This window comes from Diadema antillarum, unplaced genomic scaffold, assembly GCF_040938485.1.
Source record: "Diadema antillarum isolate AM-2024a unplaced genomic scaffold, OU_Dant_1.0 scf00000094, whole genome shotgun sequence".
Classification (NCBI taxonomy): domain Eukaryota; kingdom Metazoa; phylum Echinodermata; class Echinoidea; order Diadematoida; family Diadematidae; genus Diadema; species Diadema antillarum.
The window spans coordinates 1,377,753-1,400,110 of NW_027270983.1; the positions used below are offsets into that span (position 1 = coordinate 1,377,753).

Here is a 22,358-nt window from a genome sequence, read left to right on the forward strand (position 1 = left end):
TGCCATTAAGTCAAGCTGCTAGAAGCAAATTTCATTAACAGTTTGAGCAAGAGATGAACCTTTAATTATTCTCAGACATATATGTGCATGTATTATATTGCTGTAATATCTCATGCACACAGAAGAATTAAAGATGGCATATCAACGTTGCGTCATTGTGAAGAACTAGAACAGACTTTGAAAGTCACATTTGTATTATCTTACATTGCATCTACAAGTTGTAATAAGTAGTCTTTTCCTCCCTTTTGTGTGCTTCCTTCTTGTAGTTGACAAACTTTAATTTGTTGCAGCCTCAATGTACACCAGATGCGAGTGTAATGATTGGATAACCATGCACATTATATTTCATGTACACAATTACACAATCTGATTACAATTCAACTTCTTTTATATGATGTCAGTTGCTTACAGTAACGAGTTTAATACATGGTATATTGAAGTTTAGCACAGAGTATAATGTTTGTTCATTTATCAGAAGTTTGTGGTCACTTTCATGGTGTGTCCAAGCTATTAAAATGTTAACATGAATTTAAATGATGCATGCATGCTGTATTGCTATATCATTGTCATTAGCACAGGTATCACTTTCATAATGTAAAAATAGACTTTGATATTATAAACTAAGGTGCATTTGTGTACTCAGCTATACAAAGTTTTAAGTAAATTTGGGTTTTTTTTATAAGATGTTTACTTATAATAGGGTCCAGTTTGAATGTCAAATTCTACTGTGGATGTTTAATGTAGGTATTGTTTAATAGTCACTCACTCTATATCATTGTAGAATATCTGACAAAAAGATTAAAAGAAGTATTGCAGTGCTATTTTGAAGGGAACAATTCCAGTGTTCAAGCATAGATTTTTTACTTCAGAGCTATAAGATTCAATTACAAAATTAGTATGAATCTGAAATTGTGAAGTACATTTGTATGTAAGCTAGTTTGAGCTGAACTAAGTGTGAATTTCGGTTGTTATAGTATTGTTGATACTATAGCTTGTATATGGGTAATTCCATGAAGTTGGGGCAGTGTCCATGTAGCATCGTGATATTTGAAAAATACATTTCAGCATAACTCAATATTAATTATGCTATACATTTATTGTTTGTAGGCTTTAAATTTGCATTGAGGGCACACATTTTCCTGGAAATTTTGTGCCATTCAGACTCAATTTTGATGAAGTTATTAAACAATATGTAACGGTGTCCTGTAGCATCGTGACGTGTCCATGTAGCATCGTGAAATTTTAACATTTGGTTCTAAGAGACAAATTATGGCAATTAGCTTGACCAAAATTTGATGCAATATGCATATTTACTAGATTAGTCAGATAGCTAAATATCTTAAATTTCCTGTACACAGTTTTAATTTTAAAAGAAAATTACAAAATGTATTACGATGCTACGCGGTGTCCTTTTTTGTTACATTTGGTGGACACCGTGTAGCATAGTGACACATTGTGTAATTTTCTTGTAAAAGTAAAACTGTGGAAAATGAAGTTAAGATATTTAGCTATCTGACTAATCTAGTAATTATGCATATTATATCAAATTTTGTTCACGGTAATTGCATTAATTTGTCTTTTAGGACCAGTTTTTAACTATCACGATGCTACATGGACACGTCACGATGCTACAGGACACTGTTACATTTTTTTTTAAATAACTTCATCAAAATTGAGTCTGAAAGGCACAAAATTTCCAGGAAAATGTATGGTCTCAATACAAATGTAAAGCCTATAAAGAATATATGTATAGCATAATTAGTATTGAGTTATGCTAAAATGTAACACTTTGTGCCCCAACTTCACGGAATTACCCATATGAAAATTGTGCTGTGCTATATGTGCAACATAGCATACCCTGGTTGTTTTATGCCGGCCAATGGTAAGGTCCACACTTCTTTGTACTGTGCATGTATGATTCATCATAACGTTGTCTGCCCAGTAGAAGGGTCTTAGCAAGTTTGAGAGCATGCTAAAAGCCCTTGGGTCCTTCTGTCGGGCACGCAATGAAAGCCCAATACATGCAGTAAGAAAACAAACGCTGAAGGTAGAGTACACATAGTCCTTATGGATAGTACTCGTCAGTCTCTGGTTTAGGTGAGACTTACCTGTGGGTGATGCATAGTTCCCCCCTTCCCCCACCCCACCCCCTTGGTTAAGGTGAGGAAATGTGGTCATCACTGGGGAATTGCGCTGGGGTAGCATGACGTCAGTGTCTGGCCGTCAATTCTTAGCACGGTCACAAGCTTTGGAGCCTAAGCTGATAAAGCACATCATAAAGCAACAAGTTTGTGTAGCTATGATATCACCTAGGGCATTCCTTCCCCCTTCCCTTCTCTCCATCTAAACTATTTCTCTCACATTTTTTTTCTTTCTCTTTTCCCTTGCCATTTATCAGGTGTGTGGGTTGTTTCATTTTCTTATAGTTTAAAAAGGAATTATCCTATCATTCAATAAATTCATAGTGGTATACTTTAAAGTAATGTAAAAAAAAGAAAAGAAGAAAAAAGAAGAAGAAAGAAATCACTGTAGCCAGTTACTTCTACCTGTATATTGTTATGCACTGGTACATTGTATATTTGCTATGTTGAGAATATCCTGAGCTTTGCTTTGGTGATAAAAAGACAATTTATGAATTCTGAAATAAATATTGATTCAACTCTTTGCCACCTGTATATATATATATATATATATATATATATATATATATATATATATATATATATATATATATATTGAATACACACATGAAGATACCCGAAAACCTTTTGTAGGCTAGAAGGCACATAGAGCTATATGTTCCATATGTATTTCCAAGACATAATAGTCTTAATAGTAAAAAGAGGAATCTAGGCCATGAGCTTTGATCGTCTTCAAGGTGGACAAGATACAAAATGAAGCAACAAAAGAAGAAAAAAATTATTGTTAATACTGTGTACTAGCAAAATGAGGCTAATGTTTTCAAGGGTTTGATATCTGTTGATAATTATAGTGGCTGAAAATTTATAAACAATATCCAGTGGATATCTTTTGTGGTCGTTTTGTCTGCAAAAGTAACGTCACAGTCACGCATGAATGGATAAAATAGTACTTTGAATACCTGCAAATGTAATTGATGCATTTCGCGAAATATGATGACATCTACACTGTATTCCAAGATCAAGAGAATCCCAGTTGAACAGTGACTCACACACATGTTCCCTATTTCTCTCCTTCTTTTGCTCTTTGTATCTCTTTTTCTCCCTATCTTCCTGTCTTTCTATGTGTCTCTAATATTTACTTTACTTTCATTATATATATCTCTCTCTCTTTCTGTAATCTGCCAATTTTCCCCTAATTATCTGTTACTTTCTGTTTAAATCTGTGCATTCATACAATCCTGTGCCTCTTCTTTTTTTCTCTTTATATCTTTCTCTTTCTTGGTATGTTTCTTTTAAGTTAAAGTGATTGAATTCTCTTTCTCTTTCTTGTATTTTTTTTTCTAATCATCCAGTTAAAATTCTCCAGGGAAAAAGAAGAGAGTGGGTCATTGTCCTCCGACGCCACGGATGCCTCACGGTCAGAAGAGAGAGTCGGATCGCCCAAGGTCAACCGGTCAAAAGATGTCTCAAGCGACAAGTAGGACTCAAATGCTTTGTATCTTTGACTGTGCCCACAGCAACGTAACCACAATGTACCCCAGTTTCAAGAAAATTTTTCTAGCCACAAATTAGTATCCCACAGCATGAAAGACATACTCTGATTGCAACAAATGTACCATTCAAGCAACTACTGTCGCAGTAGCCAATAAGCTCTGTTGATGTGTGCTTGTTGCTGTGGTGTTTGCTATGATTGCAAGCTGTCATGAATCCTGTCCAAAAATGGACTTCCATGTTTTGGGGATATTTCAGAATGACCTTGTAAATACTAAACCCAAATCAAATGTAAAATTTATTTCCTATATCATGAATTTTGCAGATACAACAAATGTACAACAATTCAATGAAATACAAAACATTTAAACATAGTATGCTGGTATAAACATATGTATTTTAAACATACATGATTAATGCTGAAAAAAAGTTTGCAATGACTATGTAAGGATTTTGGTCTATAGTCTATTGTGCAGGTAAAATGCTTTGAGGGGATTTTATGTGTTATTTTTTGTTGTTGTTTTGGAAATCGCAAAGAATATACTCTGTTGGCCTATAGCTATTGAGGTGTGTAGTTCTGTTGAAACAGTAAGGTCCAATGAAAGACCTATGCAGCACTTGCTGTACATTCCTATGCATTTCCAGGAAGATTGCTCAGCAGTTCTCTTCAGAATTTCAAGGCAAAGTACTTCTGCAGATAAGCATAATATTCAGAGCACTAGCTACAAACATTAGGATTCTCTTTCTCTGTTCTACGGCCAACCAGGGCACCATTTCATATCGCTCTCTATAGTAATTACAGGTTGCGATAGTTGCACTTTCTATGGCAGCAGCCATGCAGCAACCAATCAGATGTGAGAATTGGCATCATTACCATGGTAACTGCAATCATAGCAACTTTCAATCATTGCAAACTGCTCTCATTTTTTTTCTCTCTCTCTATCTGTGATATAGTGTGTCATGAAATCTTATCTGTTTTGTGTTTATTTGCAGTGAGAGTCGAATGAAGCACAACAACAACTCCGAGTCACAACTATCAACAGTGAGTATCGTTATGCCCCCAACCAAAATGCTAAAATTTAAGAACCATATGTCAGCTTGTGACATTCTCTGATCCAGCAATTAGTGCATACTGTTCCTTTCCAAAATACCATGTGGAGATGAACATTGGTTGGAGTAGGGAGGGCAAGCCAACTGATGGAAGTGCCTCTACAGATCAAAGTTCATTTGAAAAGTCACTCCATGTTTAACCCTTTAATGTTTGACCTCTGACCTTTGGACACCGTGTACAAGCTGTGAGGTTCTCTATACCAGAATTGGTACTCAAAGCAAACAAAGGGTTAATACAGGATAGGATAAAAAAAATAGGAATGGCAAAGTTGAATTCATATCAGAATGACCGAATGAGAAAGTTTTGAAATCATAAAGTTTGGCATTTCTTCACAGAAGAGTGCTGTTGGGCACAAGGTCCAGTCACCGTACAAGTCTAATTTACCTGCATGCTCACAAATAATAATGGAGTTCTCATGATAACTTTACAATAGTGATTTGCTAGAGAAAAAGTGATGTAGGCACATAATTGTCAAGCAACCAATGAAAGAGCAGCAGATAGACTGACTGTCTTGTGAACATTTGAAATTTCAAAATAACATAACTTTTTTGTTTCATGTCCCAAGTAAAAGAAACTGTGACAATTTTGCGAGTTTACTCTTCTAAGGTTACCTTGCACATTGGTGAATATTTTGTTGTAATAACAGAGACCCTGTGGATGATTTGTGCTCTGGCAATACTCATGATGTGTCCTGTAGCAACTAAGACAGATAACTGATCAGTTGGGGAAAGATGTGTCACAACAGATTGTTGTTGTTTAGAGTTATATAGAGCTCTGTGTAATTTGGCAGTTTTCTCAAAAAAAAAAAAAAAAGTCATTGCTTATATTATCCTATGCTACGTGAGTATATTTGAGTATATGTTTTTATGTGTATTCATACATTTGTTCAATTATATGCGTGTACATTGTATCAATATATGGAAATTATATTCATTACAGCAGAACATCACAACAGATTTAAGCTTCAACCAACCTTTAAATTTGACAAGCTACATGTACAGCTGTAGCTTTTGTCCACCAACCACAACAGTGGATTTGCTCAAGCCAAATAACCAGTCAAATGTGAAGGTTGTTTGAGGCTTAAATTCGTTGTGATATATCTTGTAGTAATTGTTTCTTTCTATGTGATAAAACAAGACATTTCCAAAGTCCACACTATCATAGTTTTTTTATCATTCAATTGCATGCTGTAAAGCTGACTTACACAGCATCAAAATTCCCAAAATTGATAGCACCTGTATTTTTTGTTACAACATCACATAGAGTAACTTTACATTGCAGTAAACAGCTGAAATGGATGGTGCCTGCTATTTTTTCAGTCATGATTGTTTTCAACAGACGTCATGGCCAATGAGGGTAGCATGGATTAGTTCCCGCAAAGTAGGGATACATTCAGAATGACTGTTCTTAACTAATTTTAGATCTCGAGTGTCCAGTAGTTAAAAAAATACTCAATCCATTGTGTATATTAGACTTCCTCATTTCTCCTCTTTATAAGGGGTTTGTGATATTTGGACTCTTTGAACATCAACTTTGCTTTACATCAGCCTTGATTCCAATAACGCTTTGGAATTGCTGTTTTGTCATGTCTGCAGTTAAAATGTCGAGAGGGATTTATTGTATTTTTAATTCGCAATTGGCTGGAGGCCAGTTGAAAGATTTGAGTCATGTCGAAGATGTTCTGGTGTGCGTGATGTTTTGTGTTGTGGCCCTCGTTGCACACTGCTGCTTCAATCCTTGTGTTTGTTTCTTTCTTTCTCACCTCTTAGAGCCCCTCATCCAGTAAAGCGAAGTTGATTTCCCGCATGGCCAAAATGGGACAGCCCATGCTGCCCCTGTCTGGCGCCATCGTTGCCCACGACAGTACGGACTCAGAAGCAGACGTAAGTAGACATTTTTCAGCTCTTTTTAATCACTTATTGCTGACACAATACATGTACTTTTGCAAGGAATTAACTCTGCATGGAATTTTACTTTTACACCTTCTGCATGCATACAATGTATAACCTATTTGAAGCTGTTATTATGATTGGAACTATCATGTGATTAGTAATAGCAAAGTCAGTACTCATTGGGCCTTGTGTTCATGTTTGTATACATACGCTGTAGAGGGCAGCCTTCAAGTAGTTACATAATTTGCCCTCTTTCGTATCATACTCCTGCACAGTTGATTGATGTAAGAGTTCATACTCCTGCACAGTTGATTGATGTAAGAGTTATATGTCTGTACGTTGTGGGTTGTGGCACTGTATATGAGGTTTCTTTCTCTTTTTTTTTTTTAAGATTACTTCTTTGCTATTGGCATACATTGTGTATTTATGCAAAATTTATTGAGTTTAAAGGCAGCATCTCAATGATTTAGTGCAGTCTTCATGTACAATGTACTTGTAAAAGTTGTGTCGTAGTTGTAGTTCAGCCCTTTATCTTTACAAGGAATTCAGTGTGATAAAGGATAGTACTGGTGACAAACTTTATTCAGATTCCAAAGTAACTAATGGTCACAGTTTCCTGACTCACTGAATATTGAACAATATAAATCTAAGGGAAATTATAGCTTTTTTTAAAAGATTCTTGGTTGTGAAAAGAAAAGAGTTTCGAAAGTTTGGTGGTTTACAATTTATGGAAATGCCCCCCCCCCCCCTGCAAAAAAAAAAAAAGCAACAACGAAAAGGCATTTTGTGATCAGTTCACTGCTCTCCATACTGAAATACTGATTGAAATTAGGACAAAATGACCAGAATATAAATTGCAGTATACATGTTTTGTTGTATTATTAAAAATCTTTGTGAAATTTTGTGATATCATTGTTAACACCAGATAGTTTGTGGTTTTTGAGTTAATCCAGCACAAATTTTAATGCTGCAATATATTTTCAAGCCACCAATGGATGCTGAGGTAGAGGATAACTTCTATCGCGTAAAAACATGAATGATTATGACTTGGATCCTACATATAAAGGTTATGGATAATTACTAGGTATCTGTTTATAATAATTAGCTTCAGAAATGTTTAATCTTGTTTGGTGTTGCTGTTCTGACCTGTAGATATACTGTTTTCAGATATAACAGGTGAAATCATTTGTTCTTCAATGAAGCAGCATTGTACTGGTAATATGCTGAAAAGAAAACATACACAACTTACTGAAACCACATTTTATTGAGGAATGTTCCAAATGTCGAGCAGAGTTATTGTAGTGGTTGTAAAGTGCATTGATAATTTGGAATCTTTAGACAAGTACAGTAAAGATCAGATGTGTGTATGTGTATGCGTGCATGCTTCCACTAAGATGATTGTACACATACAGTTGTATGTATGTTTAGACAAAAGTGTAAATATTTTCATGTAATTGTGAAGCTGGCTAAACAGAGAGAAAGAGAGAGAGAGGGGGGGGGGGGGGGGCAATAGAGGGGGGGGGGGAGAAAGAGAAGGATTGGGAGAGAGAAAGAGCATGTACAGTATGCCAAAAGCGTTAAATCAATTAATATCTACATTGTTCATGATGAGCCACCGGCTCTCTTCAAATAGACCAGTTATGGGCCGTTGAAAATAGTTGTGCCATATTTAGGTTGTCTTGCAAAGACTAGTCCTTGTAGGGGATTGCAACAGGCACGGCATTATTGCCACACTCTGGTATGTGACTGTGTAGACTTGAATTGCTTTGTAGTGTTGAGTCACATGAGTGATGTGAGATATAAAAACACTACGTGCTACAATGTATTTGTGTGCACTTATCCTTTGCCGTTATACTAAAGACCAACCATACTCAAAGAAAATGAGTTGAAATTTGTAATTTATTTTTTACCACTTATTCCATTCCCATTGCTCTAAATGTGCAAGTTCGTCAAATGCAGCTCAGTATAAAACGTAGTATTAAATAGAAGTGTGAAACTGAATAGAAACTGAAGTTTGTATGTTTGCAAACAGAAAAACAGCAAATGAATGGGTGAAATTAGAGAAAAGTTGCAACATGACATCTAACATGTGTTTGGAAGATTTGGAAAAGTAATGTATGATGGCTGCAAAGAAATCAGAGAAAAGCACATTATTAGCATGAAATTACCTTATTACTATTTTTCATCTTTTAATTGTATGCAGCTCATTGTTTGTTGGGCATGTTATTGCTAGGTGTACATAGTGGCAGTAACCAGAGGACTTTCAGTGCATGCATGTTTTTTTTTTCATCAACTTTATGGGAATTACTACATTTTTGTAGACCCCATGTGATAAACAGTCACTTAGTTCAACTTGAAGATAATTTTCAATTTACCTTCTCACTGATATGCTTTTGATGATATATGTTTATGAGAAATATTTGTTTGTCCAATATAACAACTTAGGATATTCTGCCTACAGAGATTATTTTAAGGGGAAGTTTTGTTTCATTTGTTGTATCACTGCATCATGCATGATATGAGTGCTCTGTTCAATGGGACGGGCGTAATCAAACCATTTAATGTACAGACTAACTTGAAATGTATATTGTTTCTTTTGTTTGTTTGTTTTACGTGTATATTAATAGTTCAGCATTATTGGGGCCCCAATCTACATACGTGTATAAGCACCGCTTCTCCTGGGGTAATTCCCACCGTCAGGTTTAATTGTTTTTATTTTGATTTTGTTTACTTTGTATATAGTTTTGTATCTTTAATATGTGTCCTTTTATTGTACACTCCTAAATTGATGCTATGGTGATGAATAAACTGAACTGAACTGAAATGTCTGTGTGCATGTAAAACGTATATACATTGTAGGTTGGTTGTAGAATCCTTCAAAGACTCACATAAATATGAACACATAGGACCAGTAGACTGATTGTTGCTTTTGAATCAGTGATTAGAAAGGAGCTACAAGTACGAGCGAAGAGTGTGCTCTTTGCTTGGCCTCCGGCTAAATTCCACAGAAATCCAGATGGCAAGGGGATTAGCGCATGGCATCGCCTAAATACTAGTTAGGCGGCCAATCATCTAAGAGCAGATGCCAGAAAATAGATTATATTTAAACTAGACCCCCCGAATCATTAAAAAAAAAAGGATGAGAAATCTTTGCAGACACATGATAAGTTGACTCTACAAGGCTGAGTATGGCTTAAGGCCTAGCTGTTACTTTGTGTGCCCTCAGTGTTAAGAGGCAGCTACAAAGATATATCCAAACGAATTAACTTTCCAGCTTTGACTTATGAACCACAAGTCAATTAGCTGGCATTTATTTGTTTGTTTCAAAGCTGGTGTTAGTCATATTTGTCTCAATCCAGTGATCTCATGTGCTTTGATGAAAGATAACAGTCCTCGTCATTGCTTTAAAGTACCCAAATGCTTTCAATTGCTTGACTGCGTATCAGCAGTGTCAAATTTGACAATTCTGTGTATTCTGTTTTCAGTCAGCCTAGTGCAGCTTATCTCCTTTTTGTTAGTTCTCGATCGAGAAGCAGAGTTGTCTTTTTAAGTCAACTTCTCTTAGTTATGTGTGTGTGTCCTGAGATTTGGGTGCAGTGAATTGAGCTTTAGGCATGCTGAAAATTTGCCAACAATATGGTATAATGGATTCAGAGTGCTGTTTTGATCTGGGCTCTGTCACAGTTTCATTGTTTCTGCTGGAAAATTGTCAAATGATTGTCTGAACAGAAGCAGAATGAGGGGACACCCTATGATTTGATAGTGGATACTCAAAATTGTGGCCACCGGCAGCATGCAGTCAGTACTTTTTGACACAGATGACCATTACCTGGAGCCCATCGTTGGACGGATTGCCATCAGACATGTGATTTTCATTTTCCCGCTGGACTAGGACAGGTTTTGACGCTGTCCCCCCTCTGGCCTGGTGGAGGGATGTGTGTTGAGGGGGAGAAGGGGTGCCGCACTGCTAGTCACCTGATGACAGGATAAGAGTGAAACGTGAAAGATTTAGTTTGGATGATGATGATGACGATGAGATCTGCACCGTTGTTACTGTAGCAATGGCGCGCAGCTCACCTGACACACGCTCTGCGAGCCACGTGAAACATCTCTGGTGACATCCATAAGGCCAACTGAACTTTGGAAGGGACGCAATGGTGCATTTCACGATAGATGTTCGGACGATTTAACGGCCAACATCGATCCCTCTGGAGCACAGCGTACCTGCCATGTGACAAAATTTGCCTTTGCTTTTCATATCTCTCTTTATTTCGAGATCTTTTAAGCAGGCTTCTCCATCCTTCATCCTAAGATGTTTGTGGACACAGAGCTGCTTTCACTGTTTTTAATATGGGCTGCTTTGATTTAATGTTTTAAATTTGATTAAGTATTGACATTCTGTCAGTGGTATCATGTTATGAATCATTGGTGTGGCAAATACATTCGCAAATTGACATCCATGGTTAAAACAAGGGAATCACTTGTCAGCCAGGATTTTTGGTAGAACAAAAGATTTGATATTACAGATAAATGTCTGATGACTGAACCTGGATTTATTGTATAATCAACGACAAAGCTGACAAGCTCTGAGATTGAGGATGGAAGTCTAATGCATTGCAGTGTGCCAAGAGTCACCAGGAGGGGCGGAGACGCATACAGGCCCCACCACACGAGGGCGCTGCCCATCATCATGGGGAACCGACGCAGTCAGCTGATGGGGGATCCGGAGATCGAGGTGGAGCCGGCGAAGTGGGTGCGCCCGGAGCCGCGCCCTGAGACGTGCATCCACACGGGGATGACGCGGAGATGGAACAATAGCACAGTGAAGCAGGTGGAGGCAATGGCCGACCGGATGGACAGCATCCTGGGCATGGCCAAGGTGGACCGGCCGGTCAAGCCGGTCAAGAGCATGGGCGACCTCATCGTGGAGAACACTCTCAAGTATCCCACTATCCGCATTGCCAAGTTGAGGGCACCGTCCAAGAGACTTGCCATTGTAATGAGCATGGATTTTGCATTCTGTCCTTAAGCATGTTGGAACCAAAGTGGATGTCAAATATGATTATGAGTGAAATAGAAAGTGCTATGGCTACTAAGATGTTGCTATAATACTTCAGTGAAATGACACATATATTTTGTTTTTATTATTATTTTAATACCACTGACTAACAATGTTCCTTTTCCAGATTGCCTTTAATGTTGTTTGTCTTGTCATGATACTGTGTGATTTATATAATGAAGCACTTCTCATTGTGCTGTGCGAACAATGACCGTTTTAGTATGGTATGATATGCTGATTGTAATTGAATATTAATGGCTTTTGAGAAAGACATCAATCTGTATGTAACCTACAAATGCTTTATAGATAGAGATATTAATTTTTTTGTGTTGTTTTGTTTTTGTCTACTGATAGAAGATGTTAATTATGATTTGGGCCATTTAGAAAAATAGTCTTTGATTGCAACTGATTAACAAATTGCCCTGCATCGCCAAAATAAGCACTGAATTGATCAGTGTTTTTTAGTGTATGACAGACAAACAAAAACATGGGCATACATTCTTTTGTCACGGCTACTAATGAAACACTGATCAATTCACTGCATATTTACGTCAATGTAGGGCAAATTGTTTAAAAATCAGTTACAATAAAACAACTCGGCGGAAGAATTTCATGAATTTGAATAATCTTCAAGTTCAGTGAATTCACATTTTTCTTCACTTTGTCGTACAGGGTGTATGTAAAAAGGTATTTGTTTTTAAACAGTGAAATGAGTCGTGGAAGATTGATCCAATCACTTGTTTCACCCACTCTTTTCTTTCCCCAGGAGGCAAGCGCTTCTTCAGACACTGGTTTGCCGCCATCGTCCCAGCCACCAGGACACCAGAACATGATTGCCAAGAAGGCCATGAAAGTGCCCCGCAAGATGCAGAACAACCACGCCGGCACCAACAACTTCCAGGACATGGGCCACGGGATGCACTCCAACACCCTCCCCAGGGTGGGGGATCCTGGAGGTAAATAAGCCCCACCTTATAATACTCAATAATTTTACTCACATGCAGACGTTTACTCATACACAAACACAAACACAAACACAAACACAAACACAAACACAGAGTGAATCCCCTCTCTCCCTCCCTTTCTTTCTTCTTTTCTTTCTCCGTTTTCTACTCTATATCTCAGAGATACTCAGTGATCACTTCTGTACCAGGGACTTTTGACAATGTGTAAACACTGCGGGGTTTTCTGTGCCAAGCGGCACTCGTATCACTTAAAGGGGATGGCTAGTAAGTGATTAATGGGAATCAGTGGGAATGCTGAGGGATGATTGTTCCAATCCTTGTGGGATTCATTTAAGAGTACATTATATATCTATTGTGTGAAAATTATTTGCTTCAGAATGGTCTCATATTCAAGTAATGTGCAGTTTAATGTTTCCAGGTTAGCGTGCCTGGTCAGTGACGGGGCATTAATCTGCACATTACTTGAATATGAGACTGTTCTGAAGCAAATAATTTTCACACAACAGTAGATATATAATGTACTCTTAAATGAATCCCACAAGGATTGGAACAATCATCCCTCAGCATTCCCACTGATACCCGCTGATCAGTTACTAGCCATCCCCTTTAACGGGTTAAGGCAGATTTACTGTACAAAGGGACATTTTTACACGAGTAATTTTTTTTTTTTTTTTTTTTTTTTTGGTGTTCGGTGAGGTAACATGGATTTTACATGATTTTTTTTATTCTGTGGAACCAAAATATGAATAGTGTTACAGACAACAAGCAAAACATACTGTGTCTTTTATCCTTCACGCCACTTTCTTGTTGCGCAAAATGTGTGAAAATTTCCACTTTTACAGTAGGCCAATCATAATGCCTGATATTTATCCACTCATTTTGCGTCCCTATTTAATTTGCACTGCCTGTGCCTGCAAGTATTAGCCATACCAGGATAGGCAAACCTCTGCCATATGTTGGGCAAACTTTGATTTTGCCCTAGCTTACTTTCTGTTGTTATATAGACCATCAGTCTCTGGAGATTGTGATAACTTAAAGGGGAAGGCTAGTAACTGATCAGTGGGAATCAGTGGAAATGCTGGGAGATGATTGTTCCAATTCTTATGGGATTCATTCAAGAGTTCATTGTATATCTATTGTTGTGTAAAAATGATTTGCTTCAGAGCGGTCTCATATTCAAGTAATGTGCAGATTAATGCTCCGTCACTGACCAGGGACGCTAACCTGGAAGCATTAAACTGCACATTACTTGAACATGAGACCATTCTGAAGCAAATCATTTTCACACAACAATAGATATACAATGAACTCTTGAATGAATCCCATAAGAATTGGAACAATCATCTCCCAGCATTTCCACTGATTCCCACTGATCAGTTACTAGCCTTCCCCTTTAACCTCGCAGATAAAAAATAATGGAGAAATAGAATGCAGCAGTCAGGTAAAACTGGCAAATAATGAACAAGTATGAAAAGAAGCGAGTGTAGTATGAATAAGATATACACTGTATGTACACTTGGTACACTGTACACGTTGTACCTCTCACAGATATAGTGTTTTGATCAATACCAGGATGATTACAACGTATGTAAGACAATACTATATATACATGTATACAGTGTAGCTGTTTTGCTAAAGTAGAAGCACAATTCTTTGCATAATTATAAACTAGCATTACGGATTGTTTCTCCGAAGAAACTCATACAATGTACTGCAAGATACTGGGTCCATGAGGTTCTTGCGAGTCAAGAACTGCCATACAATGTGCACCAGCAGTACAGCCATTAGTTTGTAAATGCCATACTGAGTTTCCCATAGGACTCCAAAGTGGCTTTTGTGCAACTTTCAGGCACTTGTAACTTAGAGAAACTGCTCATTACCTCGGACATGGCATATGACTGCAGTTAGCATAAGACGTTGTGTTTTGATTTTGTAGACAGCATGTCGAGCGTAGATGTACCACATATAGAGGCAGAACCCCAGGAACCAGGTAAAAACAGTGGCACAATGTTTTTCTCCAGAATATACATCTTTTCCATTCCCACTACAAACCTGGCTCTGATTCCATACCAGATTCCATACCAGATTTGTAAACTGACATTTACCGTCTAGTCCATTCACACATGCAATATGTAGTCATGATTAGATTGTGATGCTATTAGAAATTAGTTTTAGGCTGCTTGACCTCGGAGCAACAAGCAGGCTCTCTTTAATATTAAATCATATATCATCTATGATGTTCTATATCAAACTCTACTAATATATACCCGAATGTACTGGGCAATTGAAATATGGTTGGCTGCCTCATTATACTTCAATACAACTTGTGTAGATGCACTCACAAGAGTTCATCCTGTAGGGTTGTTTAATCATTTCTTGCTTTGGATAAAATTCCATCGAATGAACTGAACCGATTGTGTCTTTCCCATTCTACCTTATCAGTGTTTTTAATGTAAATGAAAAAGCAAAAGCAAACAAACCTTCAAAATAAGTCATCTTCTATTGGGCTTTTCCTTGATTTAGATTGAAATTCCTTTTCAAATTCAAATTCAAATTGAAAAAATGAAATTTTAGATTTGAATAATGCTTTTATTCATGTGTAATCAATGTGCAGTAACACTACCACAGTAGATTCATACTCATTTTCTGTGGAATCATACAGCCTGTATTTGCCTCAACACTGATGTGCTTGAAAACAGCTTCATAAGTTTCAAGCAAGCTGTTCATCATAAAGACATTGCAAATCTGGCATGGATACATGCCTCTTTTACATATTGATGGTCAACATGTGTATGTTATATATCTGTTGTCTGCTCAACACATTTACATGTATGCTGCTTTCATTCAGTAGCTCTCTTCAAAGTAAAAGTTTGTATACTTTTCACCCTCCTTCTCAATCCCTCACTCCTTTTATTTCTTTCTCCGATGCCTTCAGTTTCTAATACAGAGATGCCAACTGTTTTTTTTTATTTTTTACTCAAAGTACACTGTACTGTAGCTACTGTAGGTTTCCTGGAAAGTACTGATTTTCCCAAATTGTAGTTTTTTCAGGTGTTCATAGTAGGAAAGATAAAAAGGCTTTTTATTCTTATTCATTTTTTTATTTTTTTAGAAATGTTTTTTGATGTGCAGAGAATTGCAGTGCCCTGGCTCTCTGATCATACCCACTCCAGGGTGGCTGTGCCTGTGGGTAGTCTAAACTTAGCAAAACCTCCTGAGAATCTGCAGTGAGTGATATTGGCTACGCATACATCTGCAACCCAGGTTGAACCTCTTTTTCCTTGGCCAGCAAAAAAAACTAGGCCATGGTTTTGGCACATTACAACGTTGGTCAGATGACCTGCTACCAATTATTAGACCAATTTTAAATAATCATAATCTCTGTCATGATATGGCGCTTTGCTCTAGTTTCTTTTGCTATTTATCCATTCAACATGAAGCTATTATGTCATCCTTATGGCCAATCATACTTATCACTTCTATGTGCTTGTTTAGTGATCAACATGAATGGAACCAACATGTTATAGATTTTGGCAGGTCACTTCCATCTCAAATTCTTACAAATTAATATTCTTCATCTGTGTATCATGTCTCATAAATTCATAATTAACATGTATGCCAATAGTCACATTTTTATCTTAAAGATAAATTATATGCATGTACATGTACAGTACACTCGTTGATCAAGTCAGTCACAACAGACAGAGCTGTGGAGCTTTATGCTACATGTATGTCTCAATTTGAACACTAAAGCAGGCATTTTAATTGTCAAAATGTGACACCCTGTCATTGATAATCTCTGCAGTAGTCTTCTTGCCCAGAGTGTGTAAGTCCCCCACTTAATATCAGCTGGGAGAAATATTTCCACCATTCCTAAAAATGAAAATAAAATGCATAATAAGCTGCATGTTTTGTGTAGTTTCATCAAATGAAGATATTAAATCACTTAAATATGTTAAAAAAAAAATGTTTATATGCAATCTTTATGCAATATATGTCATACACTGTACATTGTAGTAGATCATTTTCTCTCAGTGAACTATATCTTATTTTAAAGGCTATTTCATTGTTTATTTAAAAGTTTATCTCAGTATTAAACATCTGTATAAAAACACATATGATACATGTATGTATGATTTCAGATTGCATTTTTTGCATTAAAGGCTAATCCACAGAAGTTGATTCACTTCATAGAAATAGAAAGAGCTGTGGTATCATTGCCTGTTAAATAGAAACTCCATCATGTACAATTCTTATTTTATGATACCTCAATGGAAAGCAATGGATGGAGGTGAACAGGGTGCCATTTTCCAGCAGAGATTTTATCAGTAATCTCTAGCATTGCATCAGCCAACACCCTGTCAAATTTTAAATGGAGGGGCATTTCAATAGAGCAGCCAATTTTATGACTCTCACACACACACAGATAAATATTGTAGATCAAAATGCCCATTTCACATCCATTGTACCTTTGCTCTACAAAGCTTTCTCCTTTCTTGGAGAAGGGATAGGAGGTGGCCCTGAGAGGGGGGCCCTGGGAGGGGGGCCCTGGGAGAAAAAGAGCCGGCGGTGTATTCAGATGGAACATGTGGCTCTCATTTCCGTGGTAGCCACTATCGCTGGCATCAGATGGGAGAAGCTTGGCACACACATGCTGCCGTACATGGCCTAAACATAGCGTCCGGAGTTGAGAGATGTTCCATACATACAATGACTGTGTCCCTTGTTTTGTGGCATACATTTGTATATACTCTCCAAGCTTTCAGAGGCTACCACAGACCATTGCAGGGGCCTTGGAACTTTGGGGCTGCAGTGGTCCCTCCTCCACCCCACATTTTTTTTTTACTCTTTCAATCAAAACAAAAACAAAAACAACTTCACAAAACCCAGGACTCTTTGAGAGTTCCAAGCCAAGATTCTTCCCATCAAAGCAAGGGGAGGGGGTTACGTGACATTGTACATTGACCTTTGACACCCCCATTGATCCACAGCCCCCAAAGAAATGAATGAATGACTGAATAAATAAGTAGATAAATAGATAGATAGATAGATAGATAAATGAATGAATGAATTGATAAATTAATTGATTAGTAAATGAATAGATAAATAAATAAATTAATAATTGTTTGATAATTGAAGTAAAGTTTGTATGGGGGTGTATTGGGAAGAGAGAGAATAATTATTGTAAAGTTACACTAAATTGTACCTGTGAAATTTGTCAAAACAGTCATTGCGATATCTCAGGTACAAGCTGTATGTGTACTTTGTTACTCCAGTGTTGAGATTACTTTTTATTATATATACAGCAATAGAAAAACCTGTAGCCATCAGCGTTTTCCTCCCCCCCCCCCCCACACACACACACAAATATGACAGATGTATGCATGGACTCCCTGCCTTCCGTCGGGTATTTGTCATCAGACTAAAGTCCATAGTTTGTGTGCCGTGCAGTTTGTTCAAAGATTAAATGCAAAAGGCGCGTGATTAGGATGAAGCAGCATTCATAAGTTCCAAAGTTCTTTGCTGAGTATCATTTTGCAGGCTGGCCAATGTGGGTGGTGTTTCACACATCTGTATTATGTGTAACCATTCTTCAGCCCCACTTATAAGAAACCATGTAAGCGGTGCTCTGTGGACATTCGTAAACTACATCTAGCCAGTTTTTGGACATGGCTGCTCCAAAATGTATGTATTATTTGGTGTCCTTACAAAAGAGCAGACATGTGTGCACATGTTGTTATTAAGAGTCACTAATTCATGAACAAGAGTTGATATCTCAAACAAATCTTTCTGAGTGATTGCACTGCAACATTTGTGAGATTACTCTACTACTATTATTTTTGTCTGTATGCTCATGAAGGTATACAGTTATCTAGGTCATTTTACTTTAATGTGACATGTGATATCTATTTATACATGTCTTTCAGCCATTGTACATATGTATTTCCAGCTTCATTTGAAATCACCTGCCATATGCTCTCTATGTACATGCATTTGTGAGCATGTAATATATCTTTTTTTTTTCTCTCACAGTGATAGAAATATTAGCAATTTCAGTCATGACTTAATTGCAGTATACAGCCATCACAGACATTAATTTGTCTATTCAATTTCAATCACAACGTCATTGTATCTCGTCGAGCTCCTCTCTGTTTTCTATCCTTTCCTTGTTTTTTCTTCTTTTTTTTTTCTGCTGTTGCTTAATTGCAATGAGCATTTCTTTTCTGTTCTGCATTTGTTCATACATAAGAGATAATGCTTTGTTTAATATTCTGTGCCCTCTGGATATCATACATTGTACATGTATGCCAAACATCCCTTTTACCTTTTCTCAATCTCAATCTCAGTTGCTGTTTTATATTTCTTCTACATATATTTCACATTGTTGTGAACATGCTGTGAGTCAGGATCAACTTTCTGATCCTGTAATGTCATGTTTCATACCTGCCCCTTTCTTTGGCAGAACCAATTGTCTGTTCTTGTCTTACCCAACATATACATTATTTATATCTTACTCTGTTAAGATTTATCTGTATGTCTTCTTCTGTTTTTCTTCTCTCTCTCTCTCTCTCTCTCTCTCTCTCTCTCTCTCTCTCTATATATATATATATATATATATATATATATATATATGTATATATGTATATCTGTCTCTTTGTTTGTCTCTTAGTCTCTGTCAGTCTCCCACACACACAAAACACATGCTCAAAGAAGTATACACCATGGTACACAATTTTGATCCTATTCATGCTTGCATAATTACAGGATCAGATTTTACTATTAATCCTTGTGCTTGATACTGTATATGACATATATCACAGTATGATATTTTGCAAATGCGGACTTGTAACGCAATTTTAGTCTAGTGGTTGTATTAATAATTGAGAACCACATTGCTAGAATGAAAAAGAAGTAACATCACCTTTCAAGAGAAAATTTTATTAGCAATTTCCTACCTTGGAAATGATTTTAGATTGCATAAAACAGATTGAGGAGGCAATATTTCGAGAATTGTTGATTTCGATTGACTTGCAGAAATTTGCAGAAATTTGCAGAAAATGAAAACACTGTGAAACATACAATGTATAGGGTGAGGTAACAATTTCCTAGCAAATCATATCATGATGCTCAAGGCACTTCAAAACATATCATTCATTACCTCCAGCTACAATGTACAACCTGGAATCAAAGCCATACCCACAGAGCACCCATTCAACTCTGGGGGGTTCCATTCTAGCCAGGGCCCCATTTCATAAAAAGTTGCTATGTTAGCAACTCTTGCTTGAAAGGCATTGCTGGAAAGGCAGTGGTCGTGGCAACGACAAGAATCCACATTCCTGATTGGCAGTTGCCACAGGAAGTTGCTATTCTTGTGAGAGTTGCTATTCTAACATCTTTGGTGAAACGGGGCCCAGATTTTCTACTCCAGTCCATGCACTAGCTGAATCCAACCCTATTAATGTTCAGCTTCATACTTGGTACTCATTCATACAGCTGGATGGGGAGAGGAGCATTGAGCAAAACAAAAAGTGTCTTTCCTCAAGGAAATAAGCATTATGGCAGGAATTGAACCCTGAACTCTCTTACTAAATGTACAGTGTACAACCATCAAACCACAACACATGCCTCTCGTTATACTCTAAACAAGAAACATTGACAGCATGAAACTTTTGTGAACTAGAGCTTATGGCCTTTTTCCCCGTCATGAAACTTTCACAAATTGCCACAGGCATTTAGTGCACTGTGTAGATAAAGCCTTTTGAGTGCATTTTACTTTCACCAATCTTTAATAGCTCCTTGTGAAATTTGCAAAAGTTTCATGCATGGAGAAATTTCTGGTTTTACTGTAATTCTTGTCCAAATATTTATGATATTCCATGTGCCATCCTGAAATAAGTGTATCACATCCATTTTTTCTCAATGACCTTTTGTTATTTTTTTCTCTCACTTTCTTTTCTTCCACCTGTGCCCTTTGTTGCTGTTGTTTGTTTTTATCCATAGTACACACCGGACAGGTGGCCATCTACCAGCCACAGGTAGCCCACAGCCAGGCCCAACAGATGGCCCCCAATCAGTCCCACCTGGCCCATCAGGCCCAGGCAGCCGGGTTGGGGCTACAGCACGGTCAGCAGCCCCTAGGGGTGAGTCAGTAGCATGGGTCAGGTCTGTTTAAGAGGCACAATGAGAACAAACGAAAACAGAAAAAAAAATCAATTTCGGGGCCCCTGTCCTAGAAAAAAGGAAACAAGACAAAAAAAGAAGAAAAACAAACAACCCTGATGATGATCCGATTACGGTTTGATTACAACTAAAGAAAATCAAATGAATATCATGTGACTGGTTGCCAGTCAAGAGCTTACTATTCCTCTTTCTTCATGTATCATTTTCTTCTCTTTTTTTTTTTGGGGGGGGGGGGAGGAGGGGGGGTGGGGATGGGAAAAGGTATAGGGGAGTAGGGGAGTATTAATTAAGGCACTGCCACTGGCTTGGTGTAATATCCATTGTCTATTCTAATTCTTACTCCAATCTTGATTTTTTTTTCCAAAACTTAGCAGTAATATCTGTAGTTCCACTTGAGACCCATAGAGCTTGGATTACAGATCAAAAATCACTATTAATGTGACTAATAATTCACCATTGGGAAATAAGTGATTTTCATTTATGATAGCATACAACTTATGTTCAACTGTTAAAGAACTGTGCCATTCAATGGGAACATCATTAATAGTCAATTTTGCAAATATGTAGATGTCAATTTCAAAGATAGATATTTCAGTGATAATCAACCTGCATGATAATTTTCATGAGATATTTGCCCACAAAGTAGAAGAAAAGTCAAGAAACTTTGTCAGTTAGAGCTGGAAGCACCTACCATTATTTTGTTCCACAAACCTGTACAAACTTGTATGTACAAATGTGGTGCAACACTTATGGGGACTGGGCAATATCAAACAAACAAATACAGAGCCAACATTTTAAAAAAAGGTGTATTTTAGTCATTTCAGTCCTTGACTTTCAGCAGTAGGAATGGGCTTGTGAAAGCTTGATGCAGGTGACACAGCATGAGTGAGGCTTTTAATTAGTGAGAGCTAATCAACCCGGTACCTCTTGTGTCTGACTCATGATCCCTCATTCAAGCGTACACTAATGCCGAGCATTTAGCATTTTTTTGGAAGCCATGTGACAAATTTTATGCGGAATCTCTCTGCTTATCGAAGTCCATGGCAAATACGGTGGGGGAAACGTCATCATGACTTTGTATATATGCATCATGTACATTTTAAACTTTGTGAATTTTCGGACCTCACAAAGCTATCACTTTAGAACATTTAAAGCTTAAGGAATGTTTTTATTTTTTTGTGGGGGGGGGGGAGAGGGAATCATGTTCATATAAACAGATTGTCTCACATACAGCCGTATTCATATTCATGTTGGTTATCTTTGATATGAAAGGCCTTCAGCACTTCTTTGTTTTTGGTTTTATTCTTGTAAGACTTAAAGCAATCACAAGGCATCTATGGCTTGGAATCTTTTTGTAATGGGCCAACTTTTCAGTATAATTGACAGCTCTCAAATTCTTCCATGCGCAGCTTTCTTGCCAAAACTAATCACAGACTTTCACAGAAAACATAGCATTGTCCCTACGCCCAACAGTTGTACCAAAGGGAAAAAAATGAAAGGTATACAGTAGTTGAAGAG

At 37.3% G+C, this 22,358-nt stretch overlaps 1 protein-coding gene across 1 annotated transcript in view; it reads left to right on the forward strand.

Moving 5' to 3' along the window:
- Window positions 1–22,358, forward strand: part of LOC139718436 (FK506-binding protein 15-like) — a 150,014-nt gene that overhangs the window by 91,402 nt on the left and 36,254 nt on the right. Inside the window, exons 10-15 of the mRNA XM_071629907.1 lie at window positions 3,494–3,618; window positions 4,626–4,674; window positions 6,513–6,626; window positions 12,461–12,650; window positions 14,596–14,649; window positions 20,661–20,800. Of these exons, the coding sequence (XP_071486008.1) occupies window positions 3,494–3,618; window positions 4,626–4,674; window positions 6,513–6,626; window positions 12,461–12,650; window positions 14,596–14,649; window positions 20,661–20,800 (672 nt within the window). The remainder of the gene's footprint in view (window positions 1–3,493; window positions 3,619–4,625; window positions 4,675–6,512; window positions 6,627–12,460; window positions 12,651–14,595; window positions 14,650–20,660; window positions 20,801–22,358) is intronic.